General features: G+C 43.2%; 1 protein-coding gene and 1 pseudogene across 3 annotated transcripts in view; one reads left to right on the top strand and one right to left on the bottom strand.

Moving 5' to 3' along the window:
* eIF2Balpha (eukaryotic translation initiation factor 2B subunit alpha) overlaps window positions 1-17961 on the bottom strand; it is a 65748-nt gene that overhangs the window by 21045 nt on the left and 26742 nt on the right. For all 3 annotated transcript variants that reach the window (XM_080268168.1, XM_080268170.1, XM_080268169.1), the window contains exon 5: window positions 7987-8131. In XM_080268168.1, the coding sequence (XP_080124294.1) occupies window positions 7987-8131 (145 nt within the window). The remainder of the gene's footprint in view (window positions 1-7986; window positions 8132-17961) is intronic.
* On the top strand, window positions 10235-10353 carry LOC145394263 (5S ribosomal RNA; annotated as a pseudogene).

Raw genomic sequence — 17961 nt, 5'->3', positions numbered from 1 at the left:
TCAGTCTTTCACCCTTCATCCTCTCCACATGGCCAAACCACCTCAGTGTATTCCTCCTAACGCTTCCTATCACATCCACATCCACACCACAATGCTCCTTTATATCCTCATTTGTCAGCCTGTCTCTCCATGTGACTCCACAGGCTCCTCTTAAATAACTTACTTCCACTGCCTCACTCTTGACTTGTGCCCTTCCAACAACGTCCAAGCTTCACTTCCATAGGTTAGAGATGGTATCACAATACTGTCATATAGTAACTTTTTCACTTCCATGCTCACTTCCCTGTTTCTTATCAATGCTTTCAAGGAATCAGCAACCTTTCTTCCCTGCTGTACCCTTTCAAGCACTTCACCCCCCAAACCTCCATCCTTACTCATCACACTACCCAAGTACTTAAACATACTCACATTTTCCAATTCCTCACCATCCAACCTCGCTGTACATTCACTGACTTCACCTCTCTCAAAGACCATTACTTTACTCATCCCTGCATTCACCTTTAGATTCTGTTTCTTACACACTCTCCCAAACTCATCCACCAAGCCTTGCAGCTCCCCTTCGCCTTCACTCAACAACACAGTATCATCTGCAAACAACAGTACAGGGAGTTTCCAAACACTATCCTCTCTCACCAGGGCCACTCCAACATCCACTACCCTACCTTGTACCTCTTTTATTACCCCATCCGTGTACAGATTGAACAACCATGGAGACTTGAGACATCCCTGTTTTAACCCAATCGTCAAAGAGAAAAATTCACTCAGTTCACCATCCACACGCACTGCAGCATTAGCACCATCATACATACAGTAACCTCTCAAATAACGCGAGGGTTAAGTTCCTGGAGAGGTCGCGTTAGTTAAAAACGCGTTTTTTAAACATAAATTTCCCATAAGAAAAAATGGTAATATTGGGGGTTACATTCCTGGACTCTGGGAAAGTCAACCCATTTGGGGAGTTATGCTACTCTAAACTTAAAAGCAACAATATTAATTTGAAGGAAAATCCACATAAAAAACAAAAACAGTATATCTGGGGAGAAATAAACAACATTTGAGCACTAGTTGGGCCGAAGCATTATTTACTTCTCCCAAATACAGTACATACTGTTTTCGTTTTTTACGTGGATTCTCTTTCAATTCTGCTTCATTCACAGCATTGTGAAAGTTCCTCAACATTATTAATGCATTAGTAGGTCATAAAAACACTACAGCAAAAGCAACATTTTCATTACAGTAAGTAGGTCACAAACAATAACAACACACAGCTTCACTTCATCAATGCATCACTCGTTGTCTGCTGCTGTCCCTCATTACCCCGCTACCCTACCTCCCGCCGCTCCCCACCCTAAATTTGTTGTCCCTCCTCACTCTGCTGTCCTTCCTCTTCCTCTTCCTCTGACTCCTGTGCTACTGGTGATGAAGATAACTTCCTTATGGTTTCTGTCTTCTTCATAAAGAACTGCTCTATCTTGGTCTGAGTGTTTTTTTCCTTTCTGTTCTGCTGCATCAAGCTGTAACATTTTAAATCTACCATCACTTTCCTGGCCAAATTTTGTCCAAAAATGAGCCAAATTGCTTAGAATGGGGCGAATTTCATTTTCGAATATTATAGTTCGAATGAAACCAGTTTAAGCAACAGACAAATAAAAAATTGTATTTATGCATAAACTGCCACACATGGTCTATCAGCTCGGGACTGTCCAAGGCGTGCGCGGCTAATCTGAAACCATCACATACGTGTAAAGTCGCGTTAAATCAAGAAACCCTTGTTAGTTAAACATATCTTCTTAAATATTTCCTCGTGTTAAAACGAAAACGCGTTTTTTAAACTCGTGTTAGTTGAGAGGTAACTGTACTCTTCACAGCATTCAACAACTTCGCATCTACTCCATATATTCTTAATACTTTTCACAATCCTTGTCTATCCACCCCGTCATATGCTTTCTCTAAATCCATGAAAGCCGCATACAACTTCTTTCCCTTCTCTAGTAACTTTTCCACTAAAGATCTAAGAATGAATATCTGATCTACACAACCGCTTCCCTTCCTAAAGCCTCCCTGTTCTGCTCCAACTAATTCCTCTGTTATTTCCCTAACTCTGTCAATAAGTATCCTACCATACACTTTTCCTATTATACTAAGACGACAAATGCCCCTGTGATTACCACACACTGCTTTTTCCCCTTTTCCTTTGTACAAGGGAATAATTATACCTGACTTCCAATCCTCCAGAACTCTACCTTCCTCCCAGGCCAATCTGCACATCTTCCACATCCATTCTACTACTATCTCTCCCCCATACTTCAACATTTCACCACACACTCCATCAATTCCTGGGGCTTTCCCCAATTTAACTTTCTTCATTGCTTCCACAACTTCTATCATACTGATTTCTTCCTATCTTCTCACCTCCCTCCTTCTCCCAGCCATTCCCCAGCCACTTATACTCGCATCACTTCCATCCTCTATGTTCAACAATTCCTTAAAGTGTTCTCTCCATCTGCTCACTTTTTCTCCCTTCTCCACTAGTAATCTACCATTTTTATCTTTCACTCCCCTGCTAACTTCACTTCCACCCTGTCTTACTCTCTTCACCTCTTTCCAGAACATTATCTTACAGTCCCTCCACTTTACACTCAAATTCCTTCCAAATTCCTCAAACTAACATTTAATTATACACAAAATAATCCTTCAACTTATTAGGTCTTCTCCTATGCTGCTTGCAATGATGTCCTTGCTCCTCCACACAGTCCACTCCTCCTAGAATAACTTGGTCCTCTTCCTGACTGACTTCTTCCCTCGGGAAACTGTCATCATCCTCTTGTACCTCAGCTTCGTGGTCCTCCTCAACATCCTCAGCTGCGAGTAAGCACGATTCAAAGGAGACATCCCAGCTGTACGGTCTTGGCCCCTGGTACTCCCACAGATGATTCATGTGCACCACCTTTGGGCGATATTTCCTACCTCCCCAAATCCGGTAAGTTACATCTGATAGGCAGTCCAACACAGCATAAGGCCTATCCCACGGACTCTGCAGTTTCGGTGACTGTCCTTTCTTCCACTAAGGATTGTTCAACTAAACACTGTCACCATCCTTGAAGCTCACCTCAGTTGCCTTGGCATCATACTTGCACTTCATCACTTTGCCTGAAAACTTCAGGGCTCCTCGGACTTGATGATATACAGTACCTCAGCCAGCCTTTCCTGAAGATGCTTCGCATAGTTGGAGATGTCTGTAGGCAGCTCTTCACCAGGTGGTCTTCCCATTAACAAGTCAACGGGTAAATGTACCTCGTGGCCTAGCATCAGTTTTGCTGGGGTGTAGCCGGTAGACTCATGGGATACAGACCGATATGCCATCAGCAACGCAGGTAATTTTTGGTCCCATTCCATTTATCCCTCTATGCAGTACTTTGCCAGTTCTTGTCCCAGGGTCCAGTTGAATTTCTCCACCATCCCATCTGACTGTGGCCTTAGTGGGGTCATTCTGGTCTTCTTGATTCCCAGTAACTTGCAGCACTCATGGAACACAGCAGACTCGAAGTTCCTAACTTGGTCTGAATGAGGGGAGCAACCACGTTTCTCGGGTCCCTTCTTGGCACAGCATACATTACAGGCCCAACACTATTCTTCAACACCTTGATGCACTTGAGTCTAGTAGAACCTCTGTCACAGCTGATTTAGAGTTTTCTTCACTCCCAGGTGCCCACTACTGATCTGGTTATGAGACTCATCCAAGATCTCAGACCTCATTTTCCTCGGAACCACCAGTTGCCAATACTTGCTAGGGTCATCAGGTGTTTCCCAATAATGCTCCATTAGTCTGTTGTTCAAACAAAGAGGGTCCCACTGATTCCAGTAGCTCTTGGTCATAGGGCTGAATCTGGAAACTTCTTCCCAAGATGGTCACACTGTATTGCAGCCACTCTTGCACTAGTAGTAAACCTGCATCCTCTTCAGCTCTTCTTCATCTGACGCTGGCCATGTCACTGCACTACAGCGACATTTTTTGCTAATATTCCCATTCTTACTACACTGCTTACTGTCTGTTCTACTGTCCTCGCACACTATCAATCAAGGTTCTCTTGCATTTCCTCAGTGGTGGGGCTTCATGGAAAAAATTGGCTGCCTGCTGCCTCTTGTCACCAGCCTTTACTACTTTACCCTCATCTTTCTTGTCTCCTGCTGCCTTCTTGCTGTCCTTCTCATTTGGACAATCATAGCTGAAGTGTCTCACTTCACCACATGTCCAACACCCATCTGTTGCACTGTTCTGTTCTATATCCTTCCTCCATTTGTGACAATCCACCTTCTTGTGTCCTGGCTTCTCGCAGAACCAGCAACCTCCACTGATCTTCTGTTCTCTCTTCCACTTGTTGCAATCCACTTTCCGATGTCCTAGCTTTTCACAACACCAGCAACTTCCTATGATCTTCTCCTGTTCCCTCTTCCACTTGTAGCAGTCCTCTTTCCTATGTCCTGGCTTCTCACAGTACCAGCAATTTCCTTCAAATTTTTCTGTTTCATGTACCTGTCTCTTTCTTGCCTTGAATCCTGCACTATGACCTGCCTGAAAAGTGGATGTACTGGACCTGACATTGGACTCAAACTCTAGAGCCCTGGCTAGTGCTTCTTGTATGCTTCTGGGTCGTGCCTGCTTCACTTGCACTTTCAACTCTGCACTATCAAGAGCATTGATGAAATGGCCCCTCAGAAGAATAGCCAACAGGTTAGGTGCTGCTCCAGGGTATACCTTGTATGCCACACTCTCCAGATCATGAGCAAGCTGCTGTAGAGATTCGCCTCGAGCCTGTAGATGGCTCCGGAATCTTGCTCTGTAAACCTCAGTCTGGTACTTGGACCCATATCTGCACTCCAGTACTTCTAATAAGGACTGATAACTGCTCCACTCCACTACTGATACCTGGCCCAGAATTTCCATTGTGGCACTCTTGAGGCTAGTAGCCAGCTGCACTGCCCTCTGCCCATCATCCCAATCATTCTGATCAGCAAGTAGCTCAAACTGCACACGGTAAGCTTCCCAAGATACTCTATCATCAAATTCCTGAGGTTTCTTTTTAACTGGAACCCCATTACAGCCATCCACTTAACTGGTTTTGGGCTCTAAAAACTTGGGCATCATAATTAAATCCAGGACTTAAAATTTCTGCATTTTGATTATTCAACCCCGTAATGCTACCTTTAGAAGCTTGGGATTCATCAAGATCCATCATACACTGTCCATTCTTTTCTTATGCTCCCTGTACACTAACCTGAGGCTCAGGAGTGCAGTATTTCTCCACAGCCTCAATTCTCTCACTATAGTCACAGCGCGTGACTCTGAGGTTGTTATTATCGTGCCCTGGCAACCTACCCCTCAACAGTGCATCCCAATTCGTGTATAACATGAGACGCAAGTGATTCGTGTATAATATATTTGTGTATAATAATATCAGTGTATAATATATTCGTGCATAATAATATGATTTGTGTATAACATTATATGAAATCGGATGCACTTCTGATTGGTAGGTTGCTAGGGTACAATTCATGACAACCTCAGTGTCGTGCGCTGCGACTACAGTTATCCTCACATGGTCGACTACATGCTTCAACTGGTTATCTAAATGCTGTTTGCACTCCATCACTATTCCCTCACTAATCTTCAGCTGATTGTCTACATGCCGTCTGCACTCTGTCACTATTCCCTCTCTAACCTTCAGCTGGTTGTCTATATGCTGTCTGCATTCCATCACATTACTGCTTACCTCATACTTCTGCTGCCATAGCTCAGAATATACATCCTTCTTCAACTGCTGTTGTTCTTCCTTCATTTTCCCCATGAAAGCATCTACCTGTCCTTGCATTCTCAGCTTTAATTCCCTCTATTGCTCCTGTAATGCATCTTGAAGTTGTTCATCTCATTCTTTTTTTTCTTTGTTCTGTGCTTGTAATTGTTCTTTGCATTCCTTCTGTCCTTCATTCTGTGCTTGTAATTGTTTGGTGAGTTCTTTCTGTCCTTCATTCTGTGCTTGTAATAGTTTACTGAGTTCTTTCTGTCCTTCATTCTACGCTTGTAATTGTACACTTTGTACCTGTAATTGTTCTTTAAGCTCTTTCTGTCCTTCATTCTGTGCTTGTAATTGTACATTTTGTGCCTGTAATTGTTCTCTGAGGTCTTTCTGTCCTTCATTCTGAGCTTGTAGTTGTACACTTTGTGCTTGTATTAGGTTCATAACTGCAGCCAGAAATGTCTCTTCTTGTCTAGCTTGGCCTCTTGTCTGTACACCTTCTAACTCCATGTCGATGGTTTGACTCATTGCAGCACTTTCTAATGATCCCAGTCCTAGCAGCACTATAACATCCCCATTCCACATAGCCACAGGTTCCAACGGCAGTAGTCCAGTAAAGGAAGGACATTGCCCAGTGAGTTGTTCTTCCTATGGTCAACCTTTCGATGTACAGCACACAAGATCAGCTCAGGCATTGCAAACAAACATTGGCTTTTTAAGTTTGTGGCTTTTATTCGCCAAATAATTACACTTAATTCTTGCCAACTACACTTCACTGTTTTCACAAGTACTGGAGCTATACAATCTTCACAAACTGCACTGACACAGGACTGACACTGATCTAAACTCAAACTGAACTGAAACAAAATGACTCCCTAGGCTCTTCCACCTGCAGAGGAACAGCAGGACCTGCAGCAGGTAGGGCATCACCACAAAGGCGAGCACGTGGGCAGCCATGGTGACGAGCGTGCAGTCACGACAGTAGGTAGGCAGGAATTGGGGAGGATGCAGGGGCGCTCTAGTGGATGTAGTTGGAACTACGCACAAAAACACAGCTGTTCGTCACCGTGCAGCAAATTTAAAAGAGTAGGGATTAACATATCATTTTTTTTTTCTTTCTTTCTTTTTCATTATGACATTTTTTGGCCATTTTTGGTGTCCCAGATCATTTTGGACATTTGTCCAGATGGCCTTTTGTCCAGATATCTTTGGGAATATCCAAGACTTGGACTAATGAACCCAAGCCCAAAATGCCCAGGACTTGGGGTGACCGGGTCTTGGTCAACCGGGTCTTAGTGGGGTTACTGTATACTAAAATTGATACATCACTCATTATCCATTCTCTGTTTCCATGTTGAAATGGGGTGGGGATATCTAAACCAAGCCTATTTAGCCTCTTGGGATATGAATCAAGAATTAAAGAAAAAGAATTTTTTGATTAGGGCCTAAAAGACAAAGCTGCATTTATTAAATACTGTACAATGAATGGAGAGGTCAGATAACTACACCTGAACACCTGTATTACATCCCTTGAATATTTACTCTCTTATGATCTGTATAACTGTAGACAGAACAAAACTTAACATTGCCCTGGCCAGAATTTCATCTCAGGCTACACACAGTGTGATGGCACTTCACCACTAAGCCAAGAGAGGTAACCTCACCTACTGACTTGGCAATGCAAACTTTTATAGAACCTGTTACACTAACCTTCTTTTATATTAGCTTGGCAAGTTTTGCACACAACCCACACATATAGTAACACAGCACTGGAGGCCATCAATGGGGATGCTACGAACCAGAATTTACAGCCCACCCCTTAGATGAATGGACAAGAATGCTGCCAGCTCACTCAGGAACCTCACAACTGAGATACACTGCCAATCAAGCCTCGCCTCATAGCTCACACTGTAGCCAACCAATGCAGAAGAAAGAATGGAACTTAACAAATTATAGTAATCACTGTCCTGACCAGGACTTAATCTCAGGCCCTATGTGGTGTGGAGTTGCAATGTTACCACTGAGACAAGACAGGTACCCCCACTTCCCTATTTGCCAGTGTGGACTTTTATACAATTCCATTCCACAACTCTATTATTCAATTTCGGCAAAAACCAGATGATACTGTGCTGCTGAATCAGTCATAAGAGGCTGAAGTGTTAACAGATGAAGAATTGATCACAAAAGATACCTTGTTGATAATGCCTCCATTCTCACAGACTCCCTCAGCCCCCAGCATGACAGCACTGACTCGTTCCACCATGTATCCCACTGCTGCATCCAGGATCACTGTGCATGGGATACCTGCACTTTTCAGGTCCTCAGCCATTCTGTTTCTGCAAAAAGTTTATCAGCTACTGTAAAAGTAAGCACAGTATACGGAATGTTATGCTGTACAGCTAGTGGGTTTCCACCGCTCTGCTTGTTCCTCACAATTTTGTTAATTGATCTGAATAACATTACCGGCACTCCTATCTTCTTAATTCATTATACAGTAACCCCTCCAATATCCGGATCAATAGAGCCATAGGCAGGTCCGGATAGTGGTCCTGTCCGGATATTGGGCCCCAGCTTATGGACTAGTACTTACGGACCCTAACTCTGAAAAACACCTATACATCTCCCTCTGGACATGCATAGCACCTATTTAAGACCCAAATCACACCAATAAGGGACATAAAAGACTGAAATAAATGCAAAAGAACCATAAAATGAGGTTTTAGAGGTGAGTTTATACAATATTAAACATTCTGGGTACTTACAAGTCCCTTGCTCTTGGACTGGTTTGAACCGCCAGTTTGCAGTCTACAGTTAATCCTCTGCACTCTAAATTCTAATTTCTTAACACTGCACAACACTGTAAATTCCTGTGTGTTCTAGTGGCAAGGTATTGCAGTTTATTCACTGTTTATTCACAAAAAACAAGCACCTGTGGCTTGCACTGTTATGAGTATCTGCTCTCCATCGGAGTTAAGCTGTGACTGTTGATGTTGGTGGGGTAACAGAGTTGCCAGATCGCAACAGCCACATTACCAATCTCCTCAACTTTCATTGTCAAATATAACTTTTCATTACCAAATTCGTAAAGCTAGCATATATTCTTCACTAATTATATATACAAGTGGAAATACATGTAATCACTCTCCTTATAACTAACACCATGTTGATTATTTTCACACTATGTAGGGTAGCAGATTAATCAGAGAGAGCAAACAATCCACCATCTCCATCCTGTGTATCCTCATACATGTGAAAAATCCATTTGGTAATGCATTATTCTAATGCATTACCAAACGAATTTTTCATTACCAAATTGGCCCACACTTGGTAATGAAAAATACCAAATGGCAACCTGACAGGGGAGGGGGGAGGGGGAGGAAGGAAGGGGTGAAGGGACCATGGTGTAACAGCTGTTTGGCGCCAGGCGGGAATTTCAAATTATGGGAGGGAAAAAAAGTCAGATTTTTTTCGAATTTTTTGCAGTTTTTGGCCCATTTTGGGAATATTGGATCCCAGGAGGATTATGTCCGGTTAGTGGGGATGTTCGGATATTGGGCGTTCGGATATTAGAGGGATTACTGTATTTCTTTCTGTATAAACTGATAACTGATTATAAATGATCCAAATTTAGATAGCTGTCCTTCCAGTAATTTTTTTATTTAGTTTCATGAGATTTGGATTTTATATGTCATCATATAAATATGACTAAATATGAATAAATATTTTGATATAGACCGGTCGAGTCAAACCAGAAGTAATGGCTGCAAAATTATGGGAAAGCGATTCCAATCCCACAAAGCAAAATACTTCTTCTTTAACAGAGTTGTAAATATCTGGAACAGATTACCCTCAGATACCGTGAACAGTATCTCAATTGAGACATTCAAAAACAAATTAGACAAGTATTTGCACGAGAATCCTCAGCTGACTCTTTTTCTGCCCAAATAACTTGCTTTTATATCTACGGTACATGTAAGTTCATGCCCCTTTTGTTTACAAGACACCCCGTAAACAATGTACCCGTACATAGTGTTGCGTCACGTTATTATACATTTTCAATTTATTCAGTGCAAACAAAGCAATATAAGCACAGATTAGGATCTGCACAGATAACCCTGAGTTAACGGTCACTACTCTTACTTTCGACCTGTGATGGGCTGTGGATCACTGAGGGTCCCTGTTAGTCAAGCGACCACCATCAGGACTTTTTTAATGTACCAGGGGTCACTGCTTCAGGATGAAACTTGTGTACTTGTCCCATATGAGAGAGTTCCCTGTCTCAGTGGAGTGAACGGAGCTAGGGCCTGATTGACTGCTGCCTACCTTAAAAGTGCCAGGCAAGGCTGCCGCACCACCCGTAAACATCCACACTGTGCAGTCCCCTCGTGTCTACAGGACACCCCATAAACTTAACATAGCGTCACGTCACGTCATTATACGTTTTTCGATTTAACACGTTGAGTACACCGCTTCCCGTCCGATCAGCAAAGTTAAGCAACGTTGGGTCTGGTTAGTACTTGGATGGGTGACCGCCTGGGAACACCAGATGCTGTTGGCATAACGTTCTCCCTACGTCTCAAGTGGGGTTGGTGGAGGATTAGTCCCCCTCCCTGTAAAGCAATTAACTCTGAGCACTTGGCCACCCCGTTTGGGATACATGGGGTCTGGCAATGAATGAATGAAAATGAGGCAATATGCAGTAAGCACAGATTAGGATCTGCACAGATAACCCTGAGTTAACGGTCACTACTCTTACTTTCGACCTGTGATGGGCTGTGGATCACTGAGGGTCCCTGTTAGTCAAGTGACCACCATCGGGATTTTTTTAATGTACCAGGGGTCACTGCTTCAGGAAGAAACTTGTGTATTTGTCCCACATGGGAGAGTTCCTTGTCTCAGTGGAGTGAACGGAGCTATTGCCTGATTGACTGCTGCATACCTAAAAAGCGCCAGGGAAGGTTGCCGCACCACCCCTAAACATCTGCATCCACACTGTGCACTGTGCAGTCCCCTTTTATCTAAGACACCCGTCTTATATATTTTTCAATCTCCCCAATGCAAAGAAAGCAATATAAGCTCAGATTAGGATCTGCACAGATAACCCTGAGTTAACGGTCACTACTCTTACTTTCGACCTGTGATGGGCTGTGGATCACTGAGGGTCCCTGTTATTCAAGTGACCACCATCAGGATTTTTTTAATGTACCAGGGGTCACTGCTTCAGGATGAAACTTGTGTACTTGTCCCACATGGGAGAGTTCCTTGTCTCAGTGGAGCGAACGGAGCTAGGGCCTGATTGATTGCCGCCTAACGTAAAAGCGCCAGGCAAGGCTGCCGCACCACCCCTAAACATCCACACTGTGCAGTGTGTAGCTTCCACGTTATGTCCACAGACTTCCCATTAACTCAATGTACCGGTTTATAATGTCATCCCGTAACTATTATTTTATTTGTTTACTTTCCCTTTCAGGTTACTCAATCGAGTAGCTTATAGATAAAGTATTATAAAATGTGACTTTTCCTTTCCAGTGTTTCCTATAAAATTTCCATGTCAGTTTTTCCATGCCGCATGGTGGTTTTTCTCACTTTTTCCTGGAGAGTTTGGTGGTGGGGGGAGCCTTCTTGCTTTACTATCCTTATCCTTCAGCATGTAGAGTTAGATCTTGTAGTCATAGTTTTCTCTAACAAGCAGCCTCGAAAGGACCATAAGGTCTGTTGCTGTTTGCTTTCCTGTGTAATCCTGTGTAATCATCATCATCATCATCAAGACCTCCTATCCCACCCAAGGGCAGGGTGAAGAGTAGTAATGTCCAGACAGCCCAAATTTGCCCAATTCAATGGTACACGCTTCCATTCACTCATCATTCAAGCCCCAGGAATCCTGGCTCTATCGGATACGCCAAAAACATTCACCACGTTCTGTAGCTTCACATAAACGTATCTGCTTGGGTCAATCTGGACACTACCACGTTAAAAAGGGGTGCCAAAATCCCTGATCATGCACTTCTCCTCACAACAATCATCCAGCCAGCTCGATCTCTTGTCAGGTCACTAGCCTCACTGACTTCCAAACCTCTCTTCCTCACACACTCATCCACCATATCTCTCCACCTTCACCTTGGCCTACCTCGCCTCCTCCCTCCTTCAAATTCACTCAGATATACCTTTTTCACCACTCTATTGTTATCCATTCTTTCCACATGACCATAGCATCTCACTACACTCTCTTCGATTCTGGCATCCACCCGACTTCCTTACTCCACATCTCTCACGAGTCACATTATTTCGTATCATATCAACCCTCTGTACTCCACATACATTCCTCAGCAGTCCCATCTCCACTGCTCTTAATCTTGACTTTTCATTTTCATGCCACTCCATAGTCTAATATCCATATGTTAAAGTTGGCACTAACACTCCCTCATGTAAGCCTCGTGCAGCTGCAACACTCAAGCCTCTGTTTCTTATCAGGGCCTTCATTGCACCAGCTACTTCTCTTCTTTGTGTCACTCTGCTTTCAACTTCTTTTGCACATTTTCCTCTCTTTTCTATCACTGTACCCAGGTATTTGAACTCTCTCACTAATTCCAGTCTCTCTCCATTCACTGTCACATCACACTGGGAGTCACCTTCTCTCTCAATAACCATTACTCTACTCTTTTCTACATTTACTCTCAAGGCACGACGCACGACGCTCACGGACATCAGCAAAACTCTACACTAGCCTACCAAGTTCTTGTCCAGTACTTGCAAGCAGTACTGCATCATCAGCATACAACAAATTTGAGATGTTCCATCCATCACCATTCATTACCAACACTATCCCTCTCTCCATTACTCGTGTTTTTATTTCTCTCATCACCCTATCCATATATATATATATATGGAACAACCATGAAGAGAGTGGAAAGGTTACAAGAGGATGAGAAAAAGGCAGAGTATAAGACAGAAGTGGAGGAACGATTGAGCAAATATGAATTGGAGCAGATGGGGGACGTGGAAGGTGTGTGCAGGATATTTACAGAAGAAATATGTGCAGCATGTGATGTGGTGTGTGGGAGGAAGAGAAGACGGAGGGGGGTGCAAGGAACAGCGTGGTGGACTGAAGAGGTGAGACAGGCTGAGGCACAAAAAATGAAAGCATACAATGAATGGATGAGAAATAGGGGCATGGAAGAAGTTGAGAGGCGGAAGAGAGAGTTATATGCAGAAAGAAAGAGAGAGGTGAAAAGATTAGTAAGAGAGAGTATGAAGAGAGTGGATGAGGAATTTGGATGGAATTTGAGTGTAAAGTGGAGGGACTGTAAGAAAATGTTCTGGAAAGAGGTGAAGAGAGTAAGACATGTTGGAAGTGAGGTTAGCAGGGGAGTGAAAGATAAAAATGGTAGATTACTAGTGGAGAAGGGAGAAAAAGTGAGCAGATAGAGAGAACACTTTAAGGAATTGCTGAACATAGAGGATGGAAGTAATGTGAGTATAAGTGGCTGGGGAATGGCTGGGAGAAGGAGGGAGGTGAGAAACCAGGAAGAAATCAGTATGATAGAAGTTGTGGAAGCAATGAAGAAAGTTAAATTGGGGAAAGCCCCAGGAATTGATGGAGTGTGTGGTGAAATGCTGAAGCATGGGGAAGAGATAGTAGTTGTAGAATGGATGTGGAAGATGTGCAGACTGGCCTGGGAGGAAGGTAGAGTCCCGGAGGATTGGAAGTCAGGTATAAGTATTCCCTTGTACAAAGGAAAAGGGGAAAAAGAAGTGTGTGGTAATCATAGGGGCATTTGTCTTCTTAGTATAATAGGAAAAGTGTATGGTAGGATATTTATTGACAGAGTTAGAGAAAGAACAGAGGAATTAGTTGCAGAAGAACAGGGAGGCTTTAGGAAGGGAAGAGGTTGTGTAGATCAGGTATTCATTCTTAGATCTTTAGTGGAAAAGTTTCTAGAGTAGGGAAAGAAGTTGTATGCGGCTTTCATGGATTTGGAGAAAGCATATGACAGTGTGGATAGACAAGGACTGTGGAAAGTATTAAGAATATATGGAGTAGATGGGAAGTTGTTGAATGCTGTGAAGAGTATGTATGATGGTGCTAAGGCTGCAGTGCGTGTGGATGGTGAACTAAGTAAATTTTTCTCTTTGAAGGTTGGGTTGAAACTGAGATGTGTCATGTCTCTATGGTTGTTCAATCTGTACATGGATGGGGTAATAAAAGAGGTACAAGGTAGGGTAGTGGATGTTGGAGTGGCCCTGGTGAGAGAGGATAGTGTCTGGAAACTCCCTGTACTGTTGTTTGCAGATGATACTGTGTTGTTGAGTGAACATGAAGGGGAGCTGCAAGGCTTGGTGAATGAGTTTGGGAGAGTGTGTAAGAAACGGAATCTAAAGGTGAATGTAGGGAAGAGTAAAGTGATGGTCTTTGAGAGAGGTGAAGTCAGTGAATGTACAGCGAGGTTGGATGGTGAGGAATTGGAAAATGTGAGTACGTTTAAGTACTTGGGTAGTGTGATGAGTAAGGATGGAGGTTTGGAGGGTGAAGTGCTTGAAAGGGTACAGCAAGGAAGAAAGGTTGCTGGTTCTTTGAAAGCAGTGATAAGAAACAAGGAAGTGAGCATGGAAGTGAAAAAGTTACTACATGACGGTATTGTGATACCAACTCTAACGTAAGGAAGTGAAGCTTGGATGTTGTTGGAAGGACAAGTCAAGAGTGAGAGCAGTGGAAATGAGTTATTTAAGGGGAGCCTGTGGAGTCACGTGGAGAGACAGGCTGACGAATGAGGATGTAAAGGAGCGTTGTGGTGTGGATGTGGATATGATAGGAAGCGTTATGAGGAACACATTGAGGTGGTTTGGCCATGTGGAGAGGATGGAGGGTGAAAGACTGACGAAGAGAGTGTATGTGAGTGAGGTGGAGGGGGGAAGAGGGAGGGGGAGGCCGAGGATGAGATGGAGGGATGGAGTGGAGAGGTACTGTATATGAGAGAGGGGGGTGTGAGTTGGGAGCAGGGCAGTGAAATGGCGGGGGACCGGGTGACGTGGAGGCGATTTGTTTGTGGCCACCCCAAACAGGATTGAGGCGTCTGGCAATAGATAGAGATAGACAGATGGGGACATCACACAACCTTGTCATACGTCCACACCGATCGTGAACCATTCACACAGATGCCCATTAACCCTTACACATGCTTCGCTTCCATCATAAAAACTCTTGACAGCACCTAGCAACTTACCATCTATGTCGTCCATGTGCAAAACTTTCCATAATCCCTCTCTGTCTACTTTGTTTTATGCTTTTTCCAGATCCATGAATGCCATAAACACCTTATTGTCCTTCTCGCAAGCCTTCTCTGTTATCTGTCCCACTACAAATATTTGATCCACACATCCTCTGCCACTCCTAAAGCCACCCTGTTCATCACTCACTAGGAATACTGGTATCTCTCTTACTTTCTCTATAATAATTCTTCTATATACCTTCCTTACCACACTCAATAAGCTTATGCCATGATAATTCTTGCACTTGCTCTGCTCACCTTTATTTTTGTACAGGGGTACAATCACAGCCTTTTTCCACTCTGCAGGCACAGTTTCACTCATCCATGCCTTCTTACATATCTCCAATAAGCACTTCATTCCACTCTCTCCACTACACTTAAGCATCTCTGCATACACCCCATCAACCCCACCTGCTTTCCCATTTTTCAGCCGCTTCACAGCACTCTTCACCTGTGCAAGTGTCACGTCTCTTGGTACTGCATTCCTCCTCTGCACACCCCCGAAACCAATCACGTTTACAGCTGCTCTGCTTTCTCTATTCCCATTCATCAGGCTTTCAAAATATTCTTTCCATCTGGTCCTTACTTCATCTCTATGGGTTAATAATCGACCACCTACATCCTTCACACCATCACATTTCTTTCTGCTTTCACTTCTACATTTCCACACCTCTTTCCAGAATAACTTCCTATTTTCAGAGTAGTTTGCATTCATTTTTCTTCCTAGATCGTCATTTTCCTTCTTCTTTTTCCTTTTCACTAGTCTCTTAATGTGCTTCTTGCTCTCAATATACTCAGTTCTTATTTCAACTGAACCCCTATCCTGTAACCACTTTAGCCACTTCTCTTTTCCTCCACCGCTCTCAACCTCCTCATCCCACCATGCCATACCTTTCTTCTTTGTTGTTACTCTTGTGAAACCACACACCACTTTAGCACTGCTAACTAAGCAATCCCTATATGCATTCCACAGGCTGTCCAGATCCATTTCATTGCAGTTCATTGATTTTAACTCCTCCTCTACTTTGGTCCTGTAATCATCTGCCATTTCATTGATCCTCAGCTTCTCAACTTTCAGTCTTTCTCCATGACTGCTCCTCTCTCTCCTGATCCACCTTACTCCTGTCAGCTTGACCATGCATACCACAATCATATGATCTGACAGGCCTCCACATCGTTCTCTCACGGCCCTCGTATCAGCAACCATTCCCATCATCGCACTCTCTACAAGCACATAATCAATCAGGCTTCTTTCAACATGATCCCCGTTTCCTCTATACCACATATATTTATATGCATCTTTGTGTTTGAAATATGAGTTACAGATGCACAACCTCCTCTCCTGACACATATCCTTTAGTTGCTTCCCATTATCATTTTATCCTGGTACTCCATAACAACCCATTATGTCATCCTCAGGACCAGTGCCTACTCTTCCATTCATATCCCCCATTATGGTCACCTTGTAGCTCCTGGGCATTTCTCCCACTACTTCATCCAACTCATCCCAAAAACTGTCTTTCTTTCTCTCACTCCTGTCCTCACACAGTGCATATGCTACAATCACTGCCACTTTCACCATCTCAAACTTGAACTTGACATACATACATACACCTCGAGCTGACACAATTGTAGTCCCTCATTCCACTCTGCCACATCTCATTCATCAACAAAGCAACTCCTTCCTTGCATCTTCCTCACCCATTCATGCCCAATCTTACACATTTCACACCCTCCCACTCCTCTACTTCGCACCCTTTAATCTTCGTTTCACGCAATGCCATCACGGCATATCTTGCACTCTTGAACACATTCACCACTTCCACCCTCTTGCTTTCCTCATTCGCACCTCTCACATTCCACATGGCCATGCGAATCTGCCCATTTGGTTGGGGCCCAGGGCAGGTATTTGGCCCTCTGAGGCTCTCTGAAACAACTGCCATGATTAAGTGATTTTGGATAGGGGAATCTGGGGGACACTTAACCCTGCCAGAAACCCCAGTTATATGGTTACCACCCAGCATAGTAAATGGTTTCCTGGGTACAGGAAACCATTTGGCTTGTCACTCAGTGTAGAGCTCATCTGGCATGACTCTAGATTGAGTGAGTGGATGAGCAACCCCATCCACCATATTTTATATGTAGTTATCAAATTCTGTGCTTCAGTTACACAGCAATTAAGTTTCAAAAAAGTTACAGTCCTTTCCTCATATACCATAGGATAATGAATGAACTTCATGGTAAGTTTCTCGGAAATTATCTACCTATAGCTAAACATCAGAAGAGTTGGCCACAGAAAACTGCCTCCATGTAACCCTGTCTCTGCCATCAGGCTGCCTCCCAACTCACACCACCCTCATTCATACCTTTCCAACCTGTCCTTCCATTTCATCCTCGGTCTCCCCCTTCCCCTCCCCTTTCATCTCACTCTTAGAGTTCCTAGTCAATCTGTCCTTTTCTCTTCTCTCCACAAGGTGCTGCTGGTAAACTGACTACAGCATTTTCTGATTCTAATATAATCATATACTGTAAAAGTTTTCTTTCTATATATGCATACACATTACACACATAATGTGTGTTTCTCCAATATATGAGATATGTGGCATGAAAGTAGTGTATGAAAACAATACTGTACAAAATATTTAAAACAGAAGATGTGCCACTGTAAGTCTAAGTATTTAACAGGTTTAGGACTAGAAATATAATGCAAAATTCCGTATGCCAAAATTATTGGCTTTAAACAATAAACTTAAGTATGGTACTACATGCATTACTGAGGAAATAAATGAGAATTTTCATTATCTGTTGTGAATCAATTACAGCAGTACCTCCACTTACGTGGCTAAACTGTTAATCTGGTGGAAAATGTTCAAGAAATTTCTGTAAGCAAGCCCCTTTCA

Source organism: Coenobita brevimanus, chromosome 26 (assembly GCF_032717465.1).
Source record: "Coenobita brevimanus isolate Jiangsu-jjx chromosome 26, ASM3271746v2, whole genome shotgun sequence".
NCBI lineage: Eukaryota > Metazoa > Arthropoda > Malacostraca > Decapoda > Coenobitidae > Coenobita > Coenobita brevimanus.
The sequence above is the reverse complement of the archived record's forward strand: the minus strand, read 5'-3'. Positions and strand labels throughout refer to the sequence as shown.